The following is a 22,060-nucleotide window of genomic DNA, read 5'->3' as shown; positions in this document are numbered from 1 at the left end:
TAATTATAACACATTAATTAAAAAAAAAAACAGGCCAGGTGTGGTAGCACATGCCTGTAATCCCAGTGGCTCAGGAGGCTGAGGCAGGAGGATGGCAAATTCAAAGCCAACCTCAGCAACTTAGTGAGACACTAAGCAACTCAGCAAGACCCTGTCTCTAATTAAAAATTTTAAAAGGGATGGGAGGTCTGGGGGTCATAGTTCAGTAGTAGCACACTTGCCTAGCATGTGTGAGGCACTGAGTTCAATCCCCAATACCACATAAAAATAAATTAAAAAAAATAAAGGTATTGTGTCCATCTACTATTAAACAATAAAAAAAAATATTTTTTTAAAAAAGGGCTGGGGATGTGGCTCAGTGCTTAAGCATCCCTGGATGCTACTACTACTAGCATCCCTAGTACTACTACTACTATTATTACTACTACTACTACTACTATTATTACTACTACTAATAATAATAAAGGAGGAAGGAGATGGGTAGAACAGAGCAAGCAGATTAGAGGAAGGGAGGAGAGGAAGAGGAAAAGGGAAGGTACTGGGAAATGAGACTGAGCAAATGATGTTATGTGCTTGTATCAATATGGCTTAATGAATCCCACTATTATGTATAATTATAATGCATCAATAAGAAATAGAATTTTAAGTTACATTTAATTAAAAACATAAACTAAAATGTGTTAAATTACAGTGATTTTCTCTGGATAAACAATTTTCATTTTAGAGTGGAGTTTGTTATTTTTGCCATTCTTTAAATAAATACCTCTTCATGCCAAAGAGGTGTGAATAACCCTAGAAAATTCAGGCTTTAAATGAACAAAAATTGCATCAGCATACAATGTTGAAAAAGTACATAATTATTGCATGATGGGAGGCATCACTGTAATTTGATTCCAAAGCTTTTGTTCTGACTCCATTTTGGCTTTTCCTAGATAGATTTGCTTGAAAGCAGGCACAGTAGATGGGTATACGTAGTCAGGGACCGTGGTTAGGAGCTTTCTGAGAGGATGTAGCAAGATTCCCAGCCTGTTTAGTGTTTAGGGCTTCTGTTCATTCCTCTTGACAAAGTCCTGGGTAGAGTAAGGAAGAGGAATTTTTATGGAATAGACCTGACAGGGGAAAAAAATCTAGTTATGGGGTGAGGCGTCAATTTTCCTGGCAGATGTGAATCTTAGACAGGAATGCAGACCGGAGTAAGCAAAGCCTGTTTGCTGATAAACATGAGAATGTGATTATTTATTCTTTTTATTGAATACTTACTCTATGCCATGTACCCAATATTCTCAAATACTAATGCGAATTATAAATCAAGAAAGTTTCAGAATAAAATCTATTAGAAGTCAACATAAAGAAACAGCTAGTGTAAAATTAAGGTTTAAAAACAGAAATTCCAAGCAGACAGTAGAGACTTTGATAAGAGATTTCTTTCTCAGTTGGTGGCTTGTTACTAAAAGCTCACTGCTGTATTTATAGCACAAAGCTGCTTTTGGAATGTTCTTCCAAAGACGATGCAAAGTTTCCATTTACAGTTCATTGGGGGTGCAGAGAGGGCAAGGGGCAAGGAAGGACAGTCGGAACGCCTCCTCCAGCCCTGGCCACTCATTCTTAAGGACAGTGGCATGAACAGTACCATTGAAAGCCACAATCAACTGCCGCCACTACTCTAGGGTCTGTTAGGTTTCAAAGATGTCTATTTAAAACACAGGAGAGACACGTTCCTGTCTGACTTTTGTATCCCTCTCTTGAATACACTGTCTCTTCCCTGCCTTTGTCTCAATAGCTGAAAGTTAGAAGGGGCCACACTGAAGAGATACTGAATTTTTAAGTGAACATTTACAAAACTGGTGTTTTTCAGTGAAATTTAATGTATCAGGTAGCAACAATACTACTTAAGAAATAAGATTCACTATCTTTTTGTTTTAACATGTCTGAAGAGTAAATTTTCATTCAGAGATCTAAGATTAAAAAGACTGATTTTGCTTTGAAGGTATCAATCAACTAAATATGTGTGTGCATTTTTAACATAAGCTCAGACATAGTACATACATGGAGAGGCTAATCCATAAAGACATTATGGTAGGGCATAATTCCAATAGTATCTTAAAGCCAATATAATTGGAATTTTTGAGAGGAAGGAAAAGCATTTATAAGTTCAAGAAGATCCACCCTCTCTTCCATGGTAGCATATCCACAGGATGCCCAAAACCAGGGATTTCTGCCAAAAGTCAGAAAAACACATTCTTAAGGCAGAAAAATAATGAAGGTTAAAATAGAAAACAGGAAAAAAAAAAAAAAAAACATAGACTTTCTTTGATCCAAATTAGACCTGTCACTGTTCAGTATTGGGAGAACTACTAAGAGTTGTGGCATGGAAGAAAACCTATATAATACAATTCTTCACCCTAATGCTAAATATGTAGGGCTGAATAATTCCATTCCTCAGTTCAATGATAGCATGCAAATGTCTGAGCCACTTGTCTTCTAAAAACAGAAGCAGGAAAACACACCAAACTCACACAAACATCTATTATTTCATAGACACACGTTGGTTCTGGTGAAAGAGCGGCAAGCTAGAACAGAAAATTGGTTTCCCTTGTCACCTCTGACCAAAGGTAATCTAGTTCCAAAAGTCACTAGGGCCACTGGCACTAAAGGAACTCAGAATTTAAAAAAGAAGGCAAATCACATTTTCTTTCTCCTGCCTATTTTCTTCTTTCTGGATCCTTCACCTTTAATCTCTCCAACTTCTAAATTGTCAGTTCATCTGCTGGGGTAAATTTCTAACTCTCTCCTGTCTCTCAGCAGCGTCTCAAGCTAGGCAATGTGGCATCAGATTCCCTTTTTGGACAACACAATAAAAGAAATAGGCCATAATTTTCTGATGGCAGGTCATATCTGCAAGTGCTGGTCTAAAATGGAGATGACAGTTAATCTCGTTTATAAATACACGTGGGAAAATTCACTTTGGAGCTTGCCAGGCTTCCCTATCTTTGTTTGGTCTGGGCAGCAGAACCCAGCTTGGCCAGGCCAGGCAAGGAGGGTGGCCCTGCACCCAGAGCACACACAAAGCAACTGGCTGATATCTCTCCTCCTCATTTGCTTTCACAGCTGGCTACACAGAAACAGAAGGAGTTAGCTGAAAACAAAAGACAAAACACAAAATGTGAAATGGCAACTGTTTTCACTTGCTCAGAGACAGCACGTTTCTTTACTGCTACTCAGAGTGGAAAAGTACTGTTCAGATTCCACCAGAACATCTCTAAGCCCAGAGGGGCATGCTCTGTTTTTCTTTCACTGGATACGGGAAGATGAAGAGGAAATGGGTCTGATTCTCCAAAACTCAGTCAATACACAAATAGGTGTTTCCAGGCAAAAGCATCAAGCAAACTGCTTTCTGAGGCCTCCAGTTTGATTTGATACAATGCAAGTGTTAAGTATGGAGGTGAACGTGAAAACAAAGGAATTTTCTTAGATTCTGACATTACCACAACAGACCGGATGGAAACCACAAATGGACCCTCGCTACCTGCTCTGGTGTGACAAAGAAAGGATGCAGAGGCTTACCTTGAAGTTGTGTGTCTTCTCATAGTTGAAGTGGTTGTCGTTGTGTGTGAGGGCAGCCCTTCGAACCAGGGAGGAGATCTGCGAACAGGCAAAGAGTTTGAGAGGGGGCCAAAGCAAGCCGCCTTTGACTCCCACCTTCACCCCCAACGCCACAGCCAGCAGCTCTTGGCGTTTCCTGCCTTGCTTAGACTTCCGAACCACAGCGCACTTTTTCTCATTTTCCAGCCACAGTTCCTGGGAGAACATAGTGCCTGGATCTCAGATCTTTCTAGTTTCCCTGCAGAGCCTGGGAAGCTTTGTGCTGTCAGGGTTTTCCAACTGCGGCTAATGTTAGGCAGCAGATTTGAGGCAGCTGCGTCCTGTCTGCAGAGGCCTCCGGCATGTGACCTGGAAGGGCCGGTTTGAGTGATGGAGGGGGCTCTGCTTCTGAATAAGGACAGGCCTGTTTTGTGCTATGTCTTAAGGCCAGCGTGTGCCTGGAACAATAGCACACATTCACGTGTGTAGCAACCCCAGAAGCGGCGTCCAGTTAGCACTGAGGATCAGGAGGCAGGGGCAGGCAGCTTTACTTGTCCTGCCCCAGCACATTGCAAAGGAGAAACCTCTCCTACTTAATAGCACATCCCCCCATCCCCGCCCCCTCGCTCATTCTCTCACACACATACACCCCAACTAGCTCTGATGTTCAAAGTCTCAGGCTGTATCCAATTATTCTGGGTCTCTGAACCCCATCCTGGGCTGAACTCCAGCAGATTAAACCTTTAACCCTGATGATTGTTTAATCTTACAGGGATAAAGCCTCATCTCCTTTTGCCAAATCTACCCCAGCACTTGAAAGCTTCATCTTTATTCTTATGCATGCATTAAATTGGAACAATCTGAGCACTGATTGGGGTATGGAAGAAGAGCAAAGCATTTCAGCTCTGAGTTCTACAATCAAAGTTAAAGAAATAAAAAGCAAGATGTGTTGCTGCAGGTTTCTGCCCTGTTTCTCCTCTCTCCTCCTTCCCACAGCCCCCTCAAACCCACACAGATAAGACAGTATTCCTTAACTAAAACCAAACCATCACAATTATTTTTCTTTTAGATAAAACATCCTCGATGCTCATTCTGTTAGTGACACAGACTCTCCAAAAGTCCTGTATGCTCTTAAAAGCATCATCTGTTTGATGGCCTCCTATGAGACCATAGTTTTTGGTTCTGGGTCTCTACATTAATAGAAGTGAGGAAATTGCCATGTTTTGGGAGTATCCTATCCACTGGTGAACTTTAACACAGCTAATGCCAGACAGCAAAATCAGTACTTTGGAGCCAGGCGTTGTGGTGCATGCCTGTAATCCTAGCAGCCTGGGAGGGTGAGGCAGGAGGATCCTGAGTTCAAAGTCAGCCTCAGCAACTCAGTGAGGTGCTAAGCAATTCAGTGAAACCCTGTCTCTAAATAAAATATGAAAAGGGCTGGGGATGTGGCTCAGTGGTTAAGTGCCCCCTAGTTGAAATCCTGGTACTGAAAGAAAAAAAAAAAGAAAAAAAAAAAGAAAAAGAAAATCAGTACTTTGGAAACTTAGAAAGTAAGAAGAACCATATGGAAGTGGACAGTTCATGAATTTTATCCTGTTCTCTACCAAGACATGGTCCCACATCTCAGCAGAGACCCCACGTAGCCTTGTGGAGGGTAACAAAACAGCAGTCCTTTCCTTGTATAATTCTGTATTCCCATATGTCACCATCATTTCAACTGGGGACAGAAGGTCCCATTTCATCTTCTGTTACCTTCAACAATAATGACAGCCATGTTTTATATTGACCATGATAACTCAGGCTATGCCAGATGATGCTTAGAATGTATTATACACACTGACTCATTTAATCTTCAGCACATGGGTGTGAGGACCAAGACGTTTATCCCCATTTGATGGATGAAGAGATTGAGGCATTGAGAGGTAAAATAATTTGCTAAGGATATGCAGCAACAGAGTCAGGACTAGAAGACCAAGCACCTGTATCCAGCGTCCAAGCTCCTAAACACTGTGTCCTGCTGCCTGAGTATAATGATGTGCTGCCTGCCACGTCCTGCCACCACGCCCTGCCAGATGCTTCATCTGAAATAGTGATCACATCTACCCACTCTTTATCTTTCTCACCCCACAATAACCTGGTTATCATTCCAGTTCATCTCACACACAGCAGCACAACATCGCTTAATCCACTCAGCCCTCCCCATCTGGTCATAAAATTCCAGTCTTCTCTGTGGATTAAAGTCATCCTGCATTGCAGGGTTTTCATGAGCTGGTTCCAATATATCCAGCTCATCTTATTTCCATACACATATCCAACAAAAACTCATTTCTGATCTGCTTGACTTCTCACTTTGGAAGTTGGCTCTGTCCTTTAGAATATTCCAGGATCATTTCAACATGTCTACCTTTTCAACATTCACATGCCTCATTTTCCAAATTTCCCCCTGGAGTAAAAACTGTCCTCTGAAACCCCATAGCTACAGGAAAATTTTATCCATGTTTTTTTTTCTTTCCCTGATTGTGTTTGTCGCTGTCTTGTGTGGCAGTGATTTATAACTGGTCTTATTCCACTGTCACACTGAGAGCCCTTTGTGTCATGCCTATGCCTCTTTTGCCTTTGTTTCCCATTATTAGGCAACAATGTCAAATAAGAGCCCTTGTTATGGCAGACACTGGATAAATACAAGGTTCTGGAAAGTACTTGCACATCCAGGAAGCCAGAGCTGTGGAGGGCAGCAGACCAAGATGCCTGATGGCAGGGGGTCTCCCATCTCATCTTGGGAACAGGCCTCCCCATGCCTCCACTTCTACAGTCCTGAACCTCCAGGGGTCTGCCTTCCTGATAGGCTCTGACAGACCCCTTAGCCCTCTCTCCCAGTGTCCAATCCTCAAGAACAGCTGTCACTGAGGGAGACTTGGCATACCTTTGAAAGGTTTCCAAAGTTTGGCTAAAGGTTAAAAATTGGAGACAAGAAATAGGATTCTTTCTCAAATCTTCACTGCTAGCAAACCAAGAAAGAGATCTTTGGATGAATGGCCAGTCAGCCATGTTGGGTAAGAACAAATTCTGCAATTTGAAATAGGCGAGTGACGTGAATATACAGTTTCAGAATCTGATAAAATGTAGATCTTTGAATGAAGAGTGAGCAGACAGGGACTCCTTCTTTCTATTTTTGGCATATGGATGGTTGAATACAAGATTTAATATTTTTTATGTCTATGTCTTTATTTATAATGAATAATTTTTATTCCTATTTGTGACAATGATTTCTTTTTCAGATATTTGTTCAATGGAACTGATCCACACACAAGACCCATTCAGACATGCAAAGGAACTACACACTGCTCTCCTAAGGTCCTTCTCTAAGGATTGGAGTGTTCCATTGGAGGGAGCATGATTGTGAGTAGTGTGGATGACCTCAGGTCACCCTCTTACTAAAGGAAAATGATTACAACAGTCTCTTGGTGAAGACTTTCCTCCTGGAGAGCACATTACACAGAGCTCTTCTTTATCTAGGTTCCCCTTACATCTTCTGCGATGTCGAATGCATTCTCTATACACAGTGGACACTGAGTACTTTTCCTGACAGTCTTTTCCTAACAGACATTTCCATCTGACCTATTTTTATCTATACATTCATGAGATGAAGTACATTTCTGTACATGTTCTGTTTAAATCAGGGCTTCTCCCTGGAACTGCTGACATTTGGGGCTGGGCAATTCTTCGTTGTGAGGGCTGTTCCATGCATCCTAAGGGGTTCAGTAGCAGCTCTTGCCATTACGCATAGATGCCACCCCCAGTGGTCATGGAAGGTCTGCAAACATTGCCAAATACCAGGGAGGTAGAATTCTTCGGGTATACCCGGGTTAAATGAATAACACAAATATCTACAGTATGTTTACTACAGGCACTGTGCACTTTGCATATTTCAACTCATTGAAGATTTATAGCCCTTCGAGGTAAATACTGTTATAATTATCTCCATTTTATAGATGAGGAAAAGGGAACTGAGAGTTTAAGTAACTTGTCCAAGGTCACACAGCTGGCAAGTGATAGAATATAGCACAACTATGTCTATGCCCCCCACACCTGAGAAAAAAGTTTCTTTAATTACTTTCTGTGGTAAGATACACATACATAAAATCTATCACTTTAACCATTTTAGATTATAATTCAGTGGCATTCCATGCATTCACAATTTTCTACAACATGACCTCTATCTAGATTCAGATTTTGTCATTCCAAAATGAACTCTGTGCCCATCAGCAGTCACTCCCCCAATCCTTCTCCCTTCAGCCCTGGGCAACCAACCACCTGTGGGCTTTCTCTCGCTGTAAACTGTTCTGTTCGAAACTCTCACATACAGGAAATCATACCATCTATGGTCTTCTGTGTCTGCCTTCTTTCACTCTGTATAATGCTTTCAAGGATCTTTCATGTCGAAGTGTGTATCAGGACCTCATTCCATTTTGTTGCTGAATAACGATCCATTGAATGGATATGCCACAGTTTGTGGACCCATTCATCTGTTGATAGATATTTGGATTGTTTTCACCTTTTGGTTATTAGAATAGTGACACTAAGAACACTCTGGTGCAAGTTTGAGCACTTGTTTTCAATTCTTTTGGGTAAACCATAAATCTATGCTTTGGTCCATCCTCTAAAACTGTCTCTCATCCCAGTAATGCTCACATTTAAAAATATCCAGCCGAGGAATGGCAGAATGATTCTTTTTCCTACTACTGGCCTGATAAGCAGGGTTGCTGCGCCATGGACTGGTTTCCAAAAAGGGGAATTTTGTCCTCCCTGTACCCTTGGGGAAGTAGGGAAGGTTATAAATAAATGGTGAAATAAGCTCACCACTTCCCTTTCCTTCTCCCCAGCCCCACATATAAATAAAGGTCAGGATTCTAGTCGCTGTTCTCCTTTTTCTTCATAACCCTGGGTCCAGGAAGGAACCAGGTAATAAGAAGGCAATGAACGGTTGTCAGATGGCAACAACGAGGAAAGGTCACTGGGCAAGAAGATCCTGGAAGAAAGGCCCTATGGGGTGCCTACGTACCTGTGGAGCACCCAGGAACCTGGGATGTCAGAAGGGGGAGGATTCCCCTGTCCCTAAGCTCTGACTATAATAACCTAGCATCCTAAGACAGAGGGGACCTTGGGGTAACCCACCTCTCCCTGGGTTCCTCCCCACCTGCCTTCAGACAGGCCCAGCTCTGGGCCTCCAGGGGTCTAACCATCTGCCTTCTCAGTACTAAGATCTAGAGAGGGTGATTTACCACTAGTCCACAGTTCTTCCATAGACCTCAAGGACATTCCAGTGCTACATTTTTAAGGAGGGCTTATTGAAAATGTCATCCTCAGTCCTGGACAGACTCTCCCAGCCCAGTGTTTGGGCTCCCAGATCAGATACATTGCTCTACCTTGAGTCTGAATCTCCCTCAGGAGTTGACAGTCCCAGCTATACCCTGACCACAACCATTACCCTGCCACTGAGGCTTCTGCTGCCTCTTAGCAGCAGATGAAGTGAAAATCAATACCACTCATGCTGGAGACGTTGCGAGGGGAGGTCTCTGATCTTCTCCTGGCGTTCCTGTGAACTGTTTGGGGAAAAAAAAGTTGGCGATGTATAAAAACACTCGTAGATTGCACACACCTGTAATTCCAGCTACTTGGGAAGCCGAGGCAGGAGAATTGCATGTTCAGGGCCAGCTTGGGCAAAATAGAATGTTTTAAAAGGGTTGGTGATGCAAAAGACCAAAGATTGAATGTTCTCTCTGATATGTGGATGCTGACACACAAAGAGGGGGCAGGGAGAATAGAAGTTCCTTGGTTAAGACAAAGGGGAATGAAGGGAAGGGAGGGGGAGTGGGAATAGGAAAAACAGTAGAATGAATTGGAACTAACTTTCCTATGTTCATACATGAATATACCACATCAGTGAAATTCCACATCATGCACAACTGCAAGAATGGGAAGTTATACTCCATGCATTTATAATATGTCAAAATATATTCTACCGTAATGTATAACTAAAAAGAACACATTTTTAAAATGTGAAAAAAATAAAGGGGTGGAGATGTAGCTCAGCAGTATTGTGCTTCTCTAGAGTGCACGAGACCCCGGGATCCAACCCCCAGCACATGACAACAGCAACAACAATAACAAAAATCCCAAAGACTCAAAAACATTCATGTGTACTGAGACAATGATTCTATTTCTAGGATTCTCTTAAGCAGGTCTTGAGATAAGAATTTAAAAAGACATATGCAGAGAAAATGGTAATATCAATCAAAACAATATCAAGAAATGAGAAAAAGCCAAAACATTCAATATAGGGGAAAGGCCACATAAATTACAGCATAAATATGAAAAGTCATCAGATAAACATTAACCCAGATGATGAAAATAACATCTAATTGTGATAGGATTTACCTCTGACATAATATTAGGTGCAAAACAGACTACTGAACAGCACATGGTTTGATTCCCAGTTTTGTAAGTAGATGCACTCAGAATATACCAGAAGAAAACACCAAAATGTGTCCCCTACACCAAACTGCTGAAGATAAGCAAGTTATCTCTGAGTGGAGAAATCTTCATTGACGTTTATTTTCTTCTATGTTCTTTTCTGTATTTTTGGAGTTAGATACAGTGATTATGTTCTAGTTCTGTTATATAAAACTATTTTTAAAGTTCATTATAAAAACTTTCTTAGATTTAATATGCATAGATGATGAATTCTTAATGTCCTAAGTAAGCTTTGAGTTCATTGAATCTTGCCTCTTCTTTTTACAGGTAAAGCCGAGGAGGACCAGAGGTGTTTGATGATTTGCCCCTCATCACAGAGCTATTGAGCAACTGGATCCAGAAGCAGATCCAGACTCAGGGCCCCTGCCTGAGGCTCTCTAGTGCTCCTCACACGTGGGCAGGCTTTGTAGTCCCTGGAGGACGCTGCTGCACCTCTCCCCGGAGTTCCTGCTCCTGTGTGAGGCTGGGCCCAAGAATCTACATTTCTAATGAGTTCCCAATGATGCTGATGTTGCTGGTCCTGGGGTGACTTTGAGGGCCCCTGTCATATGCCTTCCACTGAACATGTCGATGCACATTTTCCTGAGAATAGAATCACCTGGAGAACAAAGACCCTCTTCCCGCAAAATGCTCAAGATCTCAGACCTGCTGAACCCAGCCAGTTTGATTCCATGTATGCTGAACATTTTCTTTTATTGCCAGGTAAATCTTCCTTTTCCCTCAGAACTGCCCTATGAGTGTCTCCTCCCTTTATTGCTTGTGGTTTGGGGGCCTGAAAGAGGAGTAGGCCAACAAAGACAAGACTCAATTGCAAACTCATTCCCATGACTTCTGAAGAAACAGGAAAGGCCAGGGTGGGTGCCTGCCATCTTTCTTGCCCCTGAGCTAGTTAGAGAAGTATAATTGTGGTTTTATTTGCGCTCATCTAAACATCAGAGATAATGGTTGACCTGCCTCACGCCTAGAACAGCTGCCGACCCCCAAACAGGGTGCATTCTGGTCTGAAGTGAAGAGGATTTTGTCTTCAATGGCAGGATATGCCCAGCTGCTGCCTGATTGTTGTCCAGAGACAGATGGCCATCCTCAGTATGAGAGATTCAAAAGTACCAAGGTATGTCTCACTGCCTCTCCTGGAACATCCCTTGCTTCATTCAAAGCAACCAGCATTCACCCCAGGTGGCAGGACCTGGGTGGCCTCTAAAGTGGACAATGTCCCTTGTTCTGAAGCAGGTAAATAATCTAATGTGACTTAGGTCAATTGATGGCAAGATGGTGTGATTGCTGTCTTTGCCATATAATTTCTCCAGCTGTTTGGCTGAAACTGATGTCACCGATTCAGACCATTTTGACTAACAGGCTATGTAGATGTAGAAACAAAGACCACATGGTAGACAAAACGTGAAGTCTCTTTAGGTGTTGCACACACTTCAACTTAAAGTTGTAGTTTTTTTGTTGTTTGGTTTTGTGTGCTGTTATTGTGTCAAAGTTTCACATCAGGCTGCAGTGATCCATTTCCTTAAACAAGAACTTTAAAAGGTCCTAGCCAATTTTCTTTCTTTAATTAGAGTACTGCAGTTATACATAGTAGTTGAGGTCATTTCAAACCCCAAATCACTCGTACATGGAACTGGATTTCAATCCCCATCCCCCTTGCCCTCCTCTCCTCCCATCTCCATTCTCCTTCCTCACACTATTGATCTTCCTTTTGGTTCTGTCTTTCTTTTTAATTTTTTTTCAGTTGTTGATGGACCTTTATTTTATTCATTTATTTGTATGTGGTGCTGAGAATCAAACCCAGTGCCTCACACATGCTGGGCAAGCGCTCTACCACTGAGCCACAATCCCAGCCCTATTTATATTTTTGATTGGTACTTTCTACATAAACATAAAGGTGAAATTTCTTTTGCTACATTTATGTATCCATAATTTTGTTAAATTTTTTCCATATTTCCTCCCCTTTCCCATCCTTCCTCTCTCCCTCTCATTCACCACCTACTCCACTGATCTTCTCTACATATTGATATCAAATACCTACCCACTGCCTTCTTTCCCTTATTTTGCTCTAGCTTCCTTGATTTTCTGAGTCTGGTTTATTCTGCTTATTATGATGTTCTCCATTGCCACCCATTTGCCAGCAAATACCATAATTTCATTCTTCTTTATGGCTGAGTAAAACTCCATTGTGTATATATACCATATTTTCTTGATCCATTCATCTATTGAAAGGCATCTGGGCTGGTTCCATAATCTGACTTTTGTGAATTATGTTAGTATAAACATTTAAGTGGCTATATTGCTATAGTATGATGATTTTAGTTCTTTTGGATAAATACCATGGAGTAGGGTAGCTGGGTCATAGGGTGGCTCCATTCCTATTTTTTTGGACCGGTATCTATTGGTGATTAAACTCAGGGGCACTCGACCACTGAGCCACATCCCCAGCCTTATTTTGTACTTTATTTAGAGATAGGGTCTGAGTTGCTTTAGTGTTTCACTTTTGCTGAGGCTGGTTTTGAACTCACAATCCTCCTGTCTCAGCCTCCGTAGTCACTAGGATTATAGGTGTGTGCTACCGTGCCCCACTCCATTCCTATTTTTTTTCCATATACTTGTTTATTTCTTGTTGAACACTGCCTTGAATTAATGATGAATTAAGAGGAATCTCCTTACTGCTTTCCAGAGTGGTTGCACTAATTTACAATCGCACCAGCAATGTATGAGTGTACCTTTTCTCCACATCCTCACCAGCATTTACTATCATTTATACTTTTGATAATTGCCATTCTGTCTAGAGTGGGATGAAACCTTAGCATTGCTTTGATTTGCATTTCCCTGATTTCTGGAGATATTGGACACTTTAAAATATATTTGTTAGCAATTTATGATTTTTCTTTTGAGAAATGTCTGCCTTAGTTCTTTTGCCCATTTATTGATTGGATTATTATTTTTTTTTGCATTGAGTTTTTTGAGTTCTTTATATGTTCTGGATATTAATTCCCTGTCAAAGGAGCAAGAGGCAAAGATTTTCTCCCATTCTGTGGGCTCTCTCTTCACATTCCTTTATAATTTTAAGGCATCCTAGTTGTTGGTTCTTGGTTTTATTTCTTGAGCTTCAGGGGTCTGGTTGAAGAAGTCGGTGTCTGCATTTATGTGATGGAGTGTTGACTCTATGCTTTCTTCTAGCAGTTGCAAGGTTTCTGGTCTAATTCCTAAGTCTTTGATCCATTTTGATTTGACTCTTGTGCAGGGTGACAGATGAGGATCTAATTTCATTCTTCTACATTGGATATCCAGTTTTCCCTGTGCCATTTGTTTAAAAGTCTATCTTTTCTCTAACATTTATTTTTGGCACCTTTGTCAAGTATCAGATGGCAATAAGCATGTGGGTTTGTCTCTTATTCTGTTCCATTGGTCTTCATGTCTATTTTGATGCCATTACCATGCTGTTTGTTACTGTAGCTCTGTAGTATAATTTGAGATTGGGTATTGTGTTGCCTCCAGCTCTTCTTGCTCAGGATTGCTTTGTCTATTCTGGGTCTCTTATTCTTCCAAATGAATTTTATGACTGTTCTTTTTTCTAGTTCTATGAACAATGTCATCAGTATTTTTGTGGGGACTGCATTGAATCCATATATTGCTTTTAGTAATATGGCCATTTTGGCAATATTTTAGTTCTGCCTATCCAAAACATGGGAGGTTTTGCCATCTTCTAAGGTCTTTTTCAATTTCTTCTTTAGTTTTCTCTTATTTTCCTTGGAGAGCTCTTTCACCTCCTTGGTTAGGTTAATTCCCACTTATTTATTAGAGGTTATTATAAAATGAATGGGTTTTCTGATTTCTTTCTCAGGAGAATCACTGTTAAGAGTATGGGAGAGCTATCAATTTATGAGTATTGATCTTGTATCATGTTACTTTATTGAATTCATTTGTCAGCTCTAGAAGTCTTCTGATGGAGTTTTTGGGACTTAACAGATACAGAAGCATGTCATCAGCAGATGTAGTTTGGCTTCTTTTCCTATTAGTATCCCTCCATTTTCTTTCTTTTGCTTGATTTCACTGGCTAGAATTTTGAGAACTATATTGAATATAAGTGGTAAGAATGGACATTCTTGTCTTGGTTCCTGATTTTAGAGGAAATCCTTTCAGTTTTTCTCCATGTATTATTATGTGAGGTTTGGGTTTGTCACCTATAGCCTTTATAATGTTGAGAAAAGTTCCTTCTATCCCTGATTTCTCTGGTGCTTTTAATATGAATAGGTGTTTGATTTTATCAAAGGCCTTTTCTTTATTTATTGAGATAATCATATGATTCTTGTCCTTAATTCTATTTAAGTGGTGAATTACATTTATTGTTTTGCATATGCTGAACCAACCTTGCAGCACTGGGATGAAGCCCACTTGATCATGGTGTATCATCTTCTTGATGTGGTTTCGAATGTGGGTTTGCTAATAATTTATTAAGGATTTTTGCATATATATGTTCATCAGGATAGTGGTCTATTGTTTTCTATCCTTGATTTAATCTTTGGTTTTGTATCATCTTTATACTGGCTTCATAGAATGGGAGTGTTCTCTCCCTTTCAATTGCATGGAATAATTTGAGAAAGACTGGTGTTAGTTCTTCTTATAGGTCTGATAGAACTCAGCTGAGAATCTAGCAGGTCCTGGGCCTTTATTTGTTGGAAGGCTTTTCACTGCTGTTTCATTATTTGATATCAGTCTGTATAGGTTTTCTATATCTTCCTGGTTCAATTTGGGACATATGTGTCTGGAAATTTTTCCATGTCTTCTAGATTTTCTAATTTATTGAAATATAAATTTTCAAATTAGTTTCTAATGATCATCTGGATTTCAGAGATATCTGTGGTGATATCTCCTTTTTCATCTCTAATTTTGTTGATTTGCGTCTTCATTCTCTCTCTTTTGATTAGTTTGGCTAAGAGTTTATCAATATTATTTAGCTTTTTGAAGAACCAACTTTTTGTTGCATTGATTCTGTGTAATTTTTTTTATTCCCTAATTGATTAATTTTCTCTCTGATATTTATTATTTTTTGCCTTCTGCTGATTTGGCAGTTAGTTTGCTCTTCCTTTTCTAAGACCTTGACATGAAGCATACACTTATTTCTTTTGGGCTCTCTCTTTTTTAATGTAGGCACTCAATGCTATTAATTTTTCTCTTAGAATTGGTTTCATACTGTCCCAGAGATTTTGATATGTTGTATCTTTGTTCTCACATGTTTCTAAGAATTTCTTGATTTCTTTTCCCATTTTTTCTATGATACATTATTTAAAAGAGTATTGTTGTAAGAATAGAATTACTTTATATGAGGTAGAGGGGAGTGAAGGGAGGGGAAGGGGTATGGGGGAAGGAATGATAGTAGAGTGGAACAGACATTATTACCTCATGTACATGTATGACTGCATGACTGATATGATCCTACAGTATAATCAGAAAAATGAGAGATTACATTCCATTTATGTAAGATCTATCAAAATGTATAAATGCATTCTACTGTCATCTACAACTAATTAGAACAAATAAAATAGAAAAATTAAAAAAACAAAAAGGACACCAATTAAACTTTAATAACTAATTTAATTTCAATAAAAAGAGTATTGTTTAATCTCCATGTTTCTATGTGATTTCTACCATGTTTCTTGCTGTTGATTTCTATTTTCATTTCCTTATGATCTGATAGGATGCACGGGATTATATCATTTTTTTGTATCTGCTAAGACTTACATTGTGACTTAGAACATGGTCTATTTGTAGGTGTCTGTTAGGTCCATTTGATTTATACTATTATTTAGACTGGAAATATCTTTTATTTTGGGTACCAGGGATTGAACCCAGGGGCTCTTTACCACTAAGCCATATCCCTAGTCTTTTAAATATTTTATTTAGAGACAGGGTCTCACTGAGTTGCTTAGGGCCTCACTAATTTGCTGAGACTGGCTTTGAGCTCACAATCCTCCTGCCTCAGTTCCTGAGCCACTGGGATTACAGGCATGTGCCAATGTGTCCAACTACGTTGGGAATATCTTTATTGATTTTATGTTTTGATGACCTATCATTGATAAGAGTTTGTTGAAATCACCCAGTATTAATGTATTTGGATGTATCTGAAATTTAATGGCAAGCAGTATTTTTTAATGTAATAAAGTGCAATGACATTGTGGTATATATACCCTTTACCAGGATGTAGTGACCTTCTTTGTCTCCTCTGATTAATTTTTGTTGAAATCTGCTTTGTCAGACATGAGAATAGCTATCCTGCTTATTTTCAGACTCAATTTTCATAGAATTTTTTTTCTGTTCTCTTACCTTTAACCTGTTAGTGTCATTGCTTGTAAGCATTTTACAAACAGCATATAGTTGGATCTTTGCTGATCCATTCTGCTAATCTGTATCTTTTAATTGGGGAGTTGAGACCATTTATATTCAGTGTTATTATGAATATGGGTTTGTGGTTTCCTGCCATTTTTATTTTTCATTACATTTAATACTGTCTTGATCCTCACTTAGTTGATTACTCTTCTATTGATCCTCATCTAATTTGGAGCTTTGGGATTTGATTTTGGGTTCTTCTGTGTGTAGTTTATCTTTTGAGTATTCTTTGTAGTGCTGGCTTGGTGGTCATGAATTTTTTTAGTTTGTTCTTGTCATGGAAAAGTTTTTATTTCCCCATTGAATTTGTTGCCACGTATAGCAATCTTGATTGGCAATTATTTTCTTTTAGAGCTTATAATAGCTCATTCCAGCCCCTCCTTGATTGTTGGATCTGAGTTGAGAAGTTAGAGGTGAGACTTACTGTTTGTCTCTAAGTGGGACAAGATGTTTCTCTTTTTAAATTTTCCTTTCTTCCTTTCTTCCTTCCTTCTTTCCTTCCTTCCTCTCCTTTCTCTCTCTCTCTCTCTCTCTTCCTCTCTTTCTCTCCCTCTGTCTTTTCTTTCATTTTTGGTACCAAGGTTTGAACTCAGGTGCACTCAACCACTGAGTCACATCCCCAGTCCTTTTTTTATATTTTATTTTGAGACAGGGTCTCATTGAATTGCTTAGAGTCTTGCTAAATTGCTGAGGCTGGTTTTGAACTCACCATCCTCCTGCCTCAGCCTCTGGAGCTGCTGGGATTACAGGCATGCACCACCCGTACCTGGCTCTTTCTTTATTTTCTATATTAGGCATTTTGATTGTAATGTGTCTTGGAGAACTTTTTTTTCTGATCTGGTCTGTTGTGGTTCTTGTATGCATCCTGTATGTGGATGTCTACCTCATTTCTGATAGACAGAAAATTTTCTTAGTGTCACCTTGAAATTATTTTTAATGCCTTTAGTCTGTATCTCCATATTCTCTTCTATACTAATGATTCTCAGGTAAGGTCTTTCAGTATTGTCCCAGAGTTCTTGTATATTCTGATCATTTTATTACTTTTTCTCTTTTTTGAAAACTGAGTAGTCAGTTCATATGTCCTCTCTTCAAGGCCGAAACATCTGTTCCAAGAGTTGAAGTTCTATTTTTTAGGCATCTAATCTATTGATGATGCTTTCAAGGGAATTTTTAATTTTTCATTGTGTCTTTCATTTCCAGGAACTCTGACTGGTTTCAATATTTCTATTTCTTTATTGAAATGGCCTTTCATGTCTTAATATGTTCCTTAGATCTTCTTTCAGTTCATTGCATATTGTAATAAGACAGGGAAGTGAACTAACACTTTAAAAGTGAATGAAGGAAAAACATAGTAAAACCAAAATTTTATAATTAGAAAACAATTCTTCAGGAAGGAAGGTAAAACATATTTTCATATGTACAAAAACTAAGGGCCAGCAGACTTGTTAAAAAAAATAATTGTTGGTTCTTCAAACAGAAAATGATGCTGGCCGAAAAGTTGGGCATCAGGGATAAATAGAAAGGAACAAAATACCAAATACATGGATAAATTAAAAGACTATTTTTCTCTTTTGGAGTTCTTTCTGATACGTTTTGACTATTGAAAGAAAAAAAGTTGAGAAGATATCTAGAATTGAACAAAAATGAAAATACAACATATCAAAATTTGTGGATGCAATAAAAACATGCTTAAAGACAGATTTACAGCATTAAATACTTATCAGTTAAGAAGAAATTTCTTAAATAAACAATCTAAATTTCCACTTTCAGAAACTAAAAATGATGATGGAAATAAACCCAAAACCAGCACAAGGAAAAAAAAAAAAGATAAAGAGTAAAATCAATGACAATGTACAAACTATAATGTAGATGAAATTGACCAATTTCTGGAAAAGCATGAACTACTACAAGACCATAAACATTTAGATGGTCCAATGACCATTATAGACATAAAGTTTCTAATAGGAAAACAATCAGATCAAAAAAGATGGTGCCAAAATAAAACAATGAAAGAAAACTCAAATTTATGGATCAAAGACAATCAAGAATATAGACATAAATATTCCTATATAATGCTCTTTCTTGACAGGTCAAGGAAGTCATATGATTATATGGATTAATGGAGAAAAATCAGATGACAAATTCAACACCTATTGGTAAAAACTCTCAGAACAATAGACATGGAGAGTTCTATAGATTAAATTCTATCCCCCAAAAGATACATTTAGGTTCTAACTGCACATATAGGATCAATGTTTTTTTTTCCCCAGAAAGGCATTTAGTATGATGTAATTACCAAATGTGGTGTCACAAAAGACTAGGGTAAGCTCATGGTTCAGCGCATTTTGCATCCTTATAGAAAGATCAAGTTTGGCTCATGTCCTTATAAGGAGCATAGCACAAGCTTTGATTCAATTTGACTTACTTTGTTATGTGATAATCTTTCCTTGTATTCACTGATCATTGTAATGAAGCATTTTAATTCCCTTACTTCTCATTTTGGGTATGCTTTACTAGTATTCCTTTGTAGTTCCCATGGGGGTTCCATTTAACATGAGAAAGAGATGCCTCTCTGATGTGAATCTACAGTAATATGACTTCAGTAGTGTACAGATGTGGGTGCTGTACCTTTCCAACCCTGCACAACAATTACTAATGTAAAACTGTTATATACATTATTTTTTCAATACCATAGAATAAAATGTTGGGTGTTTGAATATATTATTCTCCTATATCTTGGAGAAAACAAAAATAACACTAGCTTTTATAATTGTCATGATTTTACTTTGCCAGGGACCTTTCTGTCTTTATTAAGATCTGAGTTCCTACCTAAGGTCCTTCGTACAACCTGAAGGACTCCCCTCAAATGGGGATCAATTCCCTGGGCTTTTGTTTATTGGGTGATGTGATTTGAATATGTATCTTCCTCCAAAAGTCCTATTGGCAGTTCAGCCTCAATGTAACAGAGAGAGCTGGTTAGGCCAGGAAGCTCCAACCCCAGGGATGGGAAATGCACATTAAGAGAGCTTCTCCAGCATGTGCAAGGACTGGTTCAGTTCACACACACACATGCATCAATTACATTTGTCAAGTTGGGTGTAACGATGTATGGCTGTGTCTTAATTAGCTTTTTTGTTGCTGTGACCAAAACACTCAACAAGAACAACTTGGAGGAGGAAAAGCTTCTCTGCGGCTATCACTTTTAGAGGTCTCAGTTCATAGACAGTTGACCTCATTGCTTGATTGGAGGTGGGGTAGTCCATCGTGGGGGAAGGGCCCAGTGGAGGAAAGCTGCCCAGTTCAGGGCAGCAAAGAAGCAGAAACCTTGAGTGTAGATATGATGAGGTCTTTCAAAACCACAAAGTTAATACAGATTTTCAGACTCAAAATGAAAAGACCACTGAAGTATCCTAAAAGTTTTAATTTCTAAACAAGTAAATATCAGCCTCATAACACACTAAAGCAAAAAACCTTCCAGAGTCCTTTTTTACTTGCATTATGAAAGTGGAAAAGGTCCTGGAGGTCCCAAAGTGAGATGACCACTGGGGGTTATGCCCAGGTGTGACTGGGTCATTGCTTGCTCTGATCTCACAAGGAGCCATTGTGAGGGAATGTCGAAGGGCAGGTATATAAGAGAGTGGCCGCAGGTGGATTTTTGTCCATAAGTACAGGAAGCTCTTGGTGGTGACCTGTCGGACTCCCAGATAGATAGCGCGTTTGGTGGTGGTTGGTGGCTGGTGGTTGTGGTCTTTGGAGATTGTTTTTTGATTTGGGTTTTTTTTTCCCTTTGTTTTTTTTTGCTTGCTTTCGTTTTTGGATTTTATTTTGGTTATTTGTTTTAGTTTATTATTTTTTTTTTAGCTAGCATCCTAAGATGGTGTTCCGTTTTAGGATAAGCAGCGAGAGTAGTGAGAGCAGTGTAGAGCCCCAGGGGCCGGGCTCCTATGAGCCGGCCCTCACGGACCATTATGAAGTTCTGCAGGGCATTGGGGAAGGCGGCTTCGCCAAGGTGAAGCTCGCCCGCCATCGCCTCACGGGGACAGAGGTTGTGGTGAAGGTCGTGGCAAAGAGAGTCTGGACCCTCCCCTTCCTATGTGAACCTGAGCTGATGGCGAGCTTGGACCACCCCAACGTGATCCAGCTCTTCCAGGTCATTGAGACCAACAGGTACATGTACATTGTCATGGAACATGCAGGTGGGGGACATCTCCGGAGCCTCGTCCGGGAACCCGGAGGCCTGGCGGAGGAGGAGGCCCGGAGGCTGTTCCGAGAGATCGCGGGAGCCGTGCGGCACTGCCACGAGAAGGGCATCGTGCACCTGGACCTCAAGCCGGAGAACGTGGTGCTGGACGCCAGGGGCCAGGCGAAGCTCATCGACTTCGGCCTGAGCACCCGCGTCAGCCCCGGGCAGAAGCTGAGCAGGTTCTGGGGCACGCTCCTCTACTCCGCCCCCGAGGTGGCCCTGCGGGAGGACTACGAGGGCCCCCCGGCCGACGTCTGGAGCCTGGGCGTCGTCCTCTATTTCATGCTGACCGGGAGCCGCGCCTTTCTGGCCAACACGGCCCGCGAGGTGAGGCAGCGGGTCACCGAGGAGCCTACGACGTGCCCCCGCACCTTTCCCAGGGCGCTCAGAGCCTCATCCGGGAGATGCTGACGGTGGACCCTGCACAGAGGCCCACCCTGGAGCAGGTGCTGGGGCACCCGTGGCTGAGCCAGGGCGCGGAAGCGTCACCCGGTCCTGGTGAGGCGTCCCGCCTCCTCCCGGACCCTGCCATCATCACCACCATGTTCGACCTGGGTTACGACCCCTACGACATCTGGGTGTCCCTGTCAACTAAGAGGTATGACGACGCCATGGCCACGTATCTCCTGCTCAAGCACCAGCGCAGCCAGGGCGCGGGCTGCCAGTGCCAGGTGAAGCCCGTGCGGCGTCGGGGGCTCGGGCCTCGCCCAGGCCCTGGGCCTCCCCGCACCCTCCTCCCCAAGAGGTGTTCCAGCGAGCCTGCCCTTCCCTCGCCCCGGGAGCAGCAGCAGCCCGATGAGGCCAGGCGGACCTGGCAGGAGGGGGGTGGCAGTGCCAGCGTGCCTGCCATTCCCCTCCGCTTTTTCCACGTGGACCCACCCCCTCCCAGCCTGGCCTCCCAGCCCGACCCTGTGCCCAGCAGCCCCGACCCGTTCCTGAGCCTCAGGAGCGGGGTCGCAGAAGAGGGAAGCTCATCCTCCCCAGGCACCTCCCCAGAACAGTCACAGGATCGCATCGGGCGTTGGAAGAGGGTGAGGAGGAGGATCTCCAGCTGCTTCAGACAGCTGTGCTGCGTGCCGTGCTTCGGTCCGTCAGTACTCAAGAACAGAGTGGCTCCAGAGGAAATGCCCAGCCGAGACCAGCGGAACCAGCGGACAGCCAGGAGACCCTGAGGTGTGTCAACCGGCTCAGGACTCTGCCCAGGAGCACATCTGGATCCACCAGGAGTCTCCTCTGCCCCCACCTGCGAAGACGCCTCGTAGAGACTTTTCCCTGGGACACTTCCCCTGCCCTGCTCTTGGTCCTTTCTCC

General features: G+C 41.2%; 1 protein-coding gene across 3 annotated transcripts in view; it reads right to left on the bottom strand.

The window, feature by feature from the left end:
* The window catches only part of Chn2 (chimerin 2), a 304,571-nt gene that overhangs the window by 30,386 nt on the left and 252,125 nt on the right, over positions 1-22,060 (bottom strand). For all 3 annotated transcript variants that reach the window (XM_047560115.1, XM_047560117.1, XM_047560114.1), the window contains one exon: positions 3,565-3,642. In XM_047560115.1, the coding sequence (XP_047416071.1) occupies positions 3,565-3,642 (78 nt within the window). The remainder of the gene's footprint in view (positions 1-3,564; positions 3,643-22,060) is intronic.

Source organism: Sciurus carolinensis, chromosome 8, assembly GCF_902686445.1.
Source record: "Sciurus carolinensis chromosome 8, mSciCar1.2, whole genome shotgun sequence".
NCBI lineage: Eukaryota > Metazoa > Chordata > Mammalia > Rodentia > Sciuridae > Sciurus > Sciurus carolinensis.
Note: the sequence above shows the minus strand (reverse complement) of the source record. Positions and strands in the feature narration are given on the sequence as shown.